At 39.3% G+C, this 10,392-nt stretch overlaps 1 protein-coding gene across 1 annotated transcript in view; it reads left to right on the top strand.

The window, feature by feature from the left end:
• Nucleotides 1–527: 527 nt before the first annotated feature.
• LOC139696877 (protein ELYS-like) overlaps nt 528–10,392 on the top strand; it is a gene marked incomplete at its 3' end in the record, with an annotated part of 34,575 nt that continues 24,710 nt past the window's right edge. The window contains exons 1-6 of the mRNA XM_071595757.1: nt 528–791; nt 868–1,145; nt 5,012–5,342; nt 6,844–7,027; nt 7,475–7,742; nt 9,184–9,343. Of these exons, the coding sequence (XP_071451858.1) occupies nt 665–791; nt 868–1,145; nt 5,012–5,342; nt 6,844–7,027; nt 7,475–7,742; nt 9,184–9,343 (1,348 nt within the window). The remainder of the gene's footprint in view (nt 792–867; nt 1,146–5,011; nt 5,343–6,843; nt 7,028–7,474; nt 7,743–9,183; nt 9,344–10,392) is intronic.

Below are 10,392 nucleotides of genomic sequence, written 5' to 3'. Positions count from 1 at the left end.
CAACAGATAACTTTGACGATTTGGAAATACTCAACTCCCAAGAGGATAATGAAAATCAATATACACACCAAAGAATAAGGTAACGTTAACTTGGTGAATGAGCTACCTATAAGGAAGTTGTTAATATTTTATTTCTAGCAGAGAAACGAGTCAGCTTTTATTTGTCTGTTGATTTATTTGTATAGCTTTATATCTGAGAGAATTTTTACGCCAAAAGCCGGATTTGCATAATTGCCTTCACTAACATTCACTAGCGTTACAATATGTGGTGCAAGAAAGAGATATATTATTAACATAATAGGATTAGGTTAATCCAAGTGGAACGTATTAAAGTGACGCGCCTTAAACGAATTGTTGCGGAACTTCAAATCACATTTCTTTTGTTTGAGATTTGCGGTCTTTGAATCAGCCAATCCGGTTCGAGTTAGAACGCACATTACGCAGTGAAGGCGCAGGAAGGATCAGTAGCTTATGTGAGTTGCAAGTTTACACGCCGACAATTAATGGAGAAATTACGCAAGTTTATAGCATGAAATGTAGTTTCGTTTTAATCTAATGTGTCCAACTCACGATTTTAACCTCAAATTGATTCGTAAAAGACCGTGAAACGGTCGAATCTCATGCTCGTCATCTTTGTGGGTGGTTTTAAATAGTTTGGTTTACCATGAAGCTACACGAACCTCCGAATTGTTTTACCAAAACAGTTGAATTTTCTGCTGCAGTAGTTGATTATGTAGATTCGGAAGAGACTCAGAGTAGAATATACCCTTTGTTAGGTGGATTATCCCGAGGTAAGTGTTTTCAGCCTCATTTCTTCTGCTCTCGTAATTGTAATTCAGCATCTAAATAGCTCTTCTCATGTTTTAGATAACCACTATGCATGGATTAGTCGTGGACCGAAATTCGAAGTCGTTGCAGCTGATAGCGGAGCAAAAGTTGCTGCATGGACGTTCGGAGGAATACTAAAGGACACCAATACAAAAGTAACATGTGCCGTTGAGTTGCCAACTGTTGAAAATGGATACGGAACGTCCGTTTCTTGCTTGTACGCCGTTGGTTTGGATTGCTATATGTCTCCTGGAATGGTGTGCTTATTTGACATCCGTGGATCCAAAATAATCAAGGCGATTCAAGTTCCAGGAAAAGTAAGTGCACTCAATTTTATTGATAATCACCCCGGGCACAATTATCTTAAGATGCACGACCCTGAAGGATGAGCGTTCACTTCTCACGATATTTGGTTTCCTTGTTAATTTTAAGAAAAAGCCTTGGAACAGCACTGATCATGATTGGGCATCGGATTTGGGCACATCTTCAGGTGCAAACTGCTGTCAACTGCCGTCTTATTTTTCGTCACTCTATAAGCAACCTAAATTAAGACGGTACTTGACAGCATTTTGTTACCTGCACATCGAAACTGTCCGTGCCATAAATATATCTTTTGGAGAAGTGTCATAATTTGGTCATTGTTACGCTTGAATTCCACCATATCACGGCTGAAACTACTCAAATTGCAAATATTGTTGTAAGGTGTTAAGTTGCTCTGTAAGAAAGTAAACTCGAGGACATCTTACATGTTTCAGTTATTTGTAAGAAATATTCTTTCCGACAAAATCTAATCAAGAAATGAAATTGCTGCTGTTTTGTTTTAAGTAATGTTGTCAGATTGATGAATCTGTGTTGAAATTGTTTTCTATTTTACTTCTGACTTACTCGTACAATGAGAAAATAATTTCTTTCAATCTCACCTTCCCACAATTCTCGTTTATTATTTGCATTGTGTTAAAATGTTCTCAAAACATCTTTTTTACTTCCTTGCCTAATGGTTAATGAAATGAAATAGGTTTGGGTTATTGCCAACATCTGCCACACAGTGTTAAGAAAAAAGTCTGTCCACCCAGAGAACTGCGAGAAACCTGTGAAATACAGGGATATTAACTCTTCAGGAAAAAAGGATATTTGGTGCTTAAGTACAATTTGCCAACCTGTAATTTAAGATATATTTGAGAGTAGTTCAATAGTTTCAGCCTCAACTTTGTGGAAGTTCATTTTAATAAATGAAAAAGAAACACTTTGTTCCAATCCACCAATTTATAATAAATGAAAAAGAAACACTTTGTTCCAATCCACCAATTTATTACCGGTACGACTAGTTTCGACGCTACGGCGTCATCCTCAGGTACAAAGTTTAAAGTCACAATCATAGTATATATACTCTCTTCTGGAAAGGGTGGGGGAGTTGTGGGAAGAGGGGGCGGGGAGGGGAGTACGGGGGTAGGTACGAAAGTATGTGGGAGAGGGTAGGAAACACCAGGAAAAGCGTTAGTGAGTGGGGGGGATTGGAAGGTGGGTTAAGAAAGGGGAAATTAGGGGAAAGGGGAGGGGATTAGTAAGCTAGGGATTTCATTGGTCAGTATAATTTGAGTCAATGGCTAATGGGGATAAAGGTACGGGTTAGGAGTCAATGGGAGTTGGGGGGAAGGGGTTATTGGTTCTGTTTTTCTGTTATTGCTAGGGAGGCTTCCAGGAGAGGTGATACGTTTTCAAACAGAATGTCATTGAGTAAAGGATGTTTCTTCATTGTTCTCCGGATCTCCAACTCTTCCTTCTTGTCCATCCTCCTCCCTTTTTCTTCCCGATGTAGTATTTTGGGGATGAAATCGCTGGTGTGATTTTCCTCCCACAGGTGTTTGGCAAAGTGGGATTGGGCTAGGTTACACTTCTTGTAGCACCTCTTGTGTTCCTCCGCTCTTGTCCGCACCGCTCGACCACTCTGCCCGATGTACCTCGCACTGCAATCCCCGCAAACCATTTCATATATCCCACTGTTTTCCAGTGGCTCAACTTTATCTTTGGTTTTGTTTATGAAAATTTTAAGATTTTGTTTGTTATAGAAAGCAATTCTAAATTTGTCTTTCGGGAATAATTTGCTAATTTTTTCGGACGGCCCTATTATGGTGTCCCGTCCGAAAAAATTAGCAAATTATTCCCGAAAGACAAATTTAGAATTGCTTTCTATAACAAACAAAATCTTAAAATTTTCATAAACAAAACCAAAGATAAAGTTGAGCCACTGGAAAACAGTGGGATATATGAAATGGTTTGCGGGGATTGCAGTGCGAGGTACATCGGGCAGAGTGGTCGAGCGGTGCGGACAAGAGCGGAGGAACACAAGAGGTGCTACAAGAAGTGTAACCTAGCCCAATCCCACTTTGCCAAACACCTGTGGGAGGAAAATCACACCAGCGATTTCATCCCCAAAATACTACATCGGGAAGAAAAAGGGAGGAGGATGGACAAGAAGGAAGAGTTGGAGATCCGGAGAACAATGAAGAAACATCCTTTACTCAATGACATTCTGTTTGAAAACGTATCACCTCTCCTGGAAGCCTCCCTAGCAATAACAGAAAAACAGAACCAATAACCCCTTCCCCCCAACTCCCATTGACTCCTAACCCGTACCTTTATCCCCATTAGCCATTGACTCAAATTATACTGACCAATGAAATCCCTAGCTTACTAATCCCCTCCCCTTTCCCCTAATTTCCCCTTTCTTAACCCACCTTCCAATCCCCCCCACTCACTAACGCTTTTCCTGGTGTTTCCTACCCTCTCCCACATACTTTCGTACCTACCCCCGTACTCCCCTCCCCGCCCCCTCTTCCCACAACTCCCCCACCCTTTCCAGAAGAGAGTATATATACTATGATTGTGACTTTAAACTTTGTACCTGAGGATGACGCCGTAGCGTCGAAACTAGTCGTACCGGTAATAAATTGGTGGATTGGAACAAAGTGTTTCTTTTTCATTTATTATAAATTGGTGGATTGGAACAAAGTGTTTCTTTTTCATTTATTATATATTTGAGAAATGATACAGATATGTTTCTTGGATTCCTTCTTCCTTTCCTTACACTGAGAACGTGAAACTTACAGAATTTCATGATTGTGGACAGTCAGCGGACATCCTGTAATTATGGTATGAAGCAAATGCTAATGTGTACATTGTGCTGTCAGATTTTTCGAGTAGTGATTCAAGTGGTTATCAGGGGGAGCAACCAGCAGCTAAAGTCATTAGCAACATTAGGGATGGATGTGAATAATTTGGTCAGGGCAGGATGTTCAGGGATGACGGGGGGAGAGAACCGTGGTGCTGGCATTTGAGTGCTCTGCCAACAAAAGATTCTTTGGGGTCATACAGTTTAATGTCCCACTTAATTGTCGGCATACTCGCTTAAAGTCCTCTCCACATAGCACCCCAAGGAGGGATCGGGATACCTCTGAAATATTCTGCCACCTCTAAGATTTGAATCCAGACACACTGGGTGTGAAGCCAATATGTTAGCCACAACACCAAACTTATTCTCTCGGGTCTTTGGAGCTCATTCACGCTGTCTAGGTTTGATAGCAGCTCCAGTTCCATTCCTGGGAACACCTGGTTAAAGTGAACATGTTTTTCTTCCTGAAGGTGATAAAACTGTTATCAACTCGAGAAAACCCACGGGTTGAAGCATGAAACTTCAACTAATGTGGGGATTGGAATGGTCCAGTGGCTAGCGTACAGGCTTCCCACTGAGAGGGCATAGGTTCGAATCCCAGTGGCAAAGAATATTTTTCAGTGGTATCTCGATCCCTATTTGAGGTGCTATGTTGGAGAGCACTTCGAGTGAGTACGATGTCCTTCGGATGGGACTTTCAACTTCGGATCCCTTGGCACCTTTCAACAAGAGCAGACTAAAGCCGATGCCAAGTTTCTCTCCACCCTTCCTTTCCCATCCATCCCTAATGTCGCAAATGTCCTTAGCTGTCGGTTGCCTCCCGTAAAAACTACTGCTACTCAGCCAATGTAACACCAAAACTTTTCTCACATCTGTTGGTTGATCAAAGTCTAATCAGCATGGTTGAATATAGGTATTAGTATATTAGCGGTGAATATGTGATCGAAGTTACTTGATAAGACTGGATCACTCCAGTGTTCTGGCAATCTGTAACCATATTTTTCTCATCAACAGGTGACATCATTGGCTCTTGTTGATCCTGGTCTCATTCCTGAGGCTACAACACCATTGGCTCCGCCACTGAGGTTAGCTCGAGGTGTTCTGGCTGTTGGTTTATCACCTGGGGGTCAGGTCCTGTTGTTAGATCTCTGTTTATCTGAGGAAGATGGTGTTGTCAATGAGGGATCTCCACTCGGGGAAGAGGAGTATATGTGTGGCACAGCTCGTCCTCACCTGGAGCACAGCGATGAATTGAACCCCTCCATCGTTGTTGTGCATGCACCAGGGGATCCTGGCACTGAGGGCCCAGTGGCACCTGGGGAGCATTTGGCCATCTTTTTAAATGGTAAGGATTGGTCAAATAATAATAAATAAGGGATTGTATTTCTTTTGGTGGTAGCTGTTAAGTAAGAGCATTCCCTTCATGAAAATTGAATTAAATGCTTCATTTTCTCCTGGGTGGCATGGCAGCTCAGCATGCCCAGTGTTAGACTATTGAATGGAGAGCCCTGTGTCAAATCTGAATGCTCTGGACAATACCCTAGTTCACCCTGAGAACTGAGTGATTTCCCATCTCTCAGGTCGTCCTGGCGAACTGTGATTGGCTGGGGGATAGGAACTGGATGAATTGTGGATTTCACATGCCATAGGTCCATGCCATGTTGTATTATGATGTGTGATCTATCACTGGTGAAACCAATCTGTGGGTTGATCAACTTTTGCTATTTGTCCCCTCCATGTTGAGTAATTCCTCATCATTTTCCAGGGAATTGGATAATATGCTAAATGTCTCTTGTAAATTTCAATGTAAGATTGGCTGATGAAACGGTTTGTAAAATGTTTTCCTCTTTTATTACTAGTTTGAATTTAAATCGCCAGCCTTGGTGGCGGTGGGGTAGCATCCTTGTCTGCCAATCCAAGGGCTTTGGGTTTGATTCCCGCCTGGGAGGGTTTCCTCCACATAGGGCTTGGGTGTTTGTAAACATCTCCATTGTTTTCACTGTTAAAAGTCCGAGGTGAAGGCCAAAAAGTGCTGTTTTCGGACTAAGGCTAAATAAATAGATGAATAAAATTCCTCCATTATAATATTTGGGAGTGACTATGACTGCGATTTATGAGAAAATGATGATTATAATTCATGATAACTAATTGATATTTATTTGCATCACAACTACAGTTTCTGGCATAGCATGGTGGAAATACTTCATGATGAAAGAAGATATTACAGAATTACAGTAACAGCATAACATCTTCAAGTTACAATGAGACCCAGGCTGTAGATGACACATTTTTTTGTGGAAAAGCAAAGCGTCTTCTTTCATTATTTACGTCACAGCTGCATAAAAAGTAGGGTCAGGTTGGCTTGCGTTGTGATACTTGGAAAGTGTGGGTCTGAGGAAAATAGTGGTTTTCCCTAGTTTTTATCAGATGTGAACCTTTCTCCCTTCTTTCTTCTAACAAAATGCTAAATATCTCAAAATTATGTGGCTGCATGGCCAAAACACATGCCAATTTTGGCCTCTAGGAAGGGTGTACGCTGCTATAAATGTTGTTATCTTCCCCTTGAGAATCTGATGAAAGCACTTTGTTGAAAATGAGGGGATCTGGGTTGGCATCTTGGTCTTGGAAAGTGCTTTAGTAAGTGATTAAGCTGAGGGTGACTCGGCTGAAGTCGTTGCTGCATTCCCCTAAGTTTCGTAAAGTTTGATTTTAATTGTATAACATGAACAATGTTGTTGAACCATATAATTAAAATAGTTATCTTTGGTTTTGCGGCAAGTTGAAACTTATGTGAATGAAAGTTCAGAATATTAACTAACAGTGCAAATTTTCTCTTTTTTTTTCAGAACAATCCTTTGTGAATAATTACTTCATGCTCAAATTGTCCGAGTCTCCGTCGAGCATATACCGTCTGCCACTAAGTCATGTGGATATTACTGCTTCTTTGTATGTCCCTCAGCTGGCATCTCTATTCATTGGATTCTCATTTGGCTGCTTTCAAGTTTGGGATCTGGGAAATCTCTCATTAGTGTGAGTGGTTTTTAAATGATACATCTCCAGGTCCCTGATGAAACACTACAGTAATTCAGTTATGTGTAGCTACAGAAATTTTTACTCACATCTCATTCATAAATAATCCTCTTGTTAACTTATTTTATATCATTGTCTGCACCCATCTCTTAATAACTCAGAATATTATCTATCGTATCAAGGGTTCTTGCCAAAACTTTAAGAAAATAAAAGATTTTTATAGGATCATGCCTCATTTTATGATGTAAAACTAAATTTCAATTTTTGTGTGGTCATTACAGATGTACTGTTTTTTTTTAATTGTTCAAACCACTGTTATTGAAAAAAATTTGCTCTTTGTCAATAGTCAAATGTATGCAGCATGCTTTTAATGTTGTCTTATGAATCGTGATATGTAGAGCTCAGCTACATCTCTATGCTTATTTTTCTTTCTTTTTTTTCATCCAGGCACACAAGTTCCTTGATGGCTGAGCCTCGGAACGTAACTTTCTTCGCATTTCAAGAACCTGCCGATGATCCGCGTAAATACTGTTACATATGGGCTGTGTATGGCAGGAAATGGGACAAAGGAATTAAAGACGGAGAGGGGAGGAGGAGTGGGAGCTCTTCTGAACCTAGTGAAAGAGAGGGCGAAGATGACCTCGCCTTTGCCTGCATGCATGACATGTATTACCACTCCAAAGAATGGATTGATGCTTATGGGTGGATTTATCAGGTACGTATGTCTAAACACGCGAGAAAGTCTTGGTCAATTCTGGCTAACCCTTTGTTTCACCTGCTTTGGTCACCATAACGGGCTAAAGAAGGTATAAAATTCTATAATACCGTCATCATCATCCTTTTGTAGATCCTGAGATTGGTTCACTGCAGCTCTAAATTTTTCACAATCCAGCATCAATTCACTCACCCCCTGATAACTTCTTTCTTTTATGTCCTTCTTAATTTGTTTCCTATGTACTTGTCTCTTGGTCTTCCTTTGTGGGATCTTCCAATCAATTTTCCATTCTATTTTCTCTTCTAGTTCTGTAATACTGTGTTCTCTGGGTATATTGTTATGCTCTCTTCTTGCCAAAAATATTTGGAGGAAAAGTCTGGGGGTGTAAGATTATACTCACTAAAAAAAATAAGTAATAAAAAAATATGAAAATGTAGAGTAAGTGTAGTTACTAAGTGTTTTATCTTGATTTCATTGTTTAGTAAATATTTTCCTCGCATGTAGGCCATAATAACTCTATTATTTTCATTCACTCCATTGAACTTATGTTTTTGCCATATTTGCCCACTTCTAAGCTCTTTATTTTTTGTTGAAATTAGTCATGAAAAAAATCACCCATCAGTAAAGTAGAGCCTCTAAAAAAATCTTTCAAATATTATTATTATTACTTTTTATTTGCCCAGAGATCACAATACAAAAATACCAGGTGGGTGGTGTATGTACATGATACAAGGCACGTCAAAGAGGAGCAAAGACACAGGCTCAATTAAGATATATAAAAGAAATGATGCTCATAGTTACATAAATGTTTGGTACAAACCCATGAACATTGGCTGTGACATGCACGTGAAATATCAAATTCAGAAAAATCATTGATCATTAACATGAATCAGACCATGACCATAGCTAGAAACTAAAAGTATGAACTTACTAGTTGGGAATATTGTTGAGATATTTGTCAACCGAGTAGAACATATTGCGCTGTAGATATCTTTTTAATTTATGCCTGAATGCAGCAGTTCCCTTTGTATCCTTGATACTTTTGGGTAGTTTGTTATATAATCTGGGATACTGGGCTCTTGTAGTACAACATTCTCTAACATTCCTTATTCCAAAATATGTTGCTAGCTTTTGAGGAAAGGGTCTGCTTCTATTTGGGCAGATGCAGTCTTCTTACGATAGTAGTAGGAATTTTTAAATTTAAGGGACTGAAAATGTCAGCAACATTATCACGTTTGTGTCAATACTTTGTCACTTATATAGTACTTCTCGCTTTAATGTCCTTTCATCAATGTTTTGCTCTAAATTAATGAAATATTAAAATTTTCCTCATTGTTTTAAGAAATTATTCTTATGGCAAGTACACTGAGCATGTTTTGGCCCCTAAATATTCAGGTGAGAGGCTTAAGATTTCTGATTTTTTTACTTTGTTATATTCTAGGATTTTGTGTCAATGCATCGAAGATTTGAATTGGAATTATCCCTCGGGGATGCAGCTCGCACCATCAGCCGTTGTATTTCCTGCTTCTCTCTGGATGGAAATCTTGGAAGGGATCGTGCTCCATATCTAAGACGTTTGGAAACTGCTGAATTTGATGAAGGTACACTCGGATTGAACAGCAAGCCTTTGATTTACATGCAGTGTACTCGAATTTTGTTCTGTCTTTCATTTGAATGCAGTGTATTGTTTTATCCCATCATGTTGCATTCCTGCCAGCGTTTTGTGAAAAGGTAGAAAAATGAGTATTCTCGTCAAATGCAGTCTGAAACAAAAAAACAAAATGCCCCAAGGGAATTCCCCTCTCTTAAAGCAAGTTCTTTGTATGATTATAGCCTCTACTGAAACATGAAGTTGTAGCATTGCTCTTTAAATGGCAATAAATCGAATATCATTGCTCACGTCATCCCAATTAAATATTTGACAAATGCTCTTTGAGATGTAACTGGAAGAAGAGCAGGAGTCGTTAGAAGTAGAAATGTGACTTCAAGAATGACTGTCTGTTTCTAGGTTTCAGGTGATACTTAAGGACACTTGCATAAAGGGTGCACTGACATGATAAAAGAAGACATGGCAACCATGCTTGCCTTTTCCCTTCCTTCTCCCCTTACTGAACCTTTCTGTTTTTGGGCACAGGGTTAAAATAAAGACAATTCCCCACTAATGCCTTGTTAGTGGTTAAAAATTATTTCACGCACATTTATAATTCAGGAAACTCCAAGCATCCTCAATGATTCAACTGAAAATTTGAACTAAATGGGAATTGAAGGTTTATATGACTTGCTCAAATTTTGTGCTGAATAATAATGATGTCATTTTTTTATGGTGCAATTAGGATCTCTTACATTTAACCACATTACAAGTATTATATGCAATGGAGAATCATGAACAAGGAATATTACAGTGTAGGGAATCGAAACTGCTGCATCTGTGTTAGGAGACAAGGGCTGGACCTAGCAACCCAGCGGCAATGTTATCAGATACAATTAGTTTTTTGTTTTAAGAAGATCTTTCATTGGAAACTTCAGCTGATAAGATGTAGCTTAGCATAATATGGAACATAATCATTTAGAATACCAGAATTATTATTATTGGTATTTTACGAGTTAAGTTAGGTTTTGGATGGGCACATGCTATACAACACAGGACACC

Source organism: Hetaerina americana, unplaced genomic scaffold (genome assembly GCF_022747635.1).
Source record: "Hetaerina americana unplaced genomic scaffold, ioHetAmer1.1.p SCAF_7, whole genome shotgun sequence".
Lineage (NCBI taxonomy): Eukaryota > Metazoa > Arthropoda > Insecta > Odonata > Calopterygidae > Hetaerina > Hetaerina americana.
This window is presented reverse-complemented; position numbering and strand designations above follow the sequence as displayed.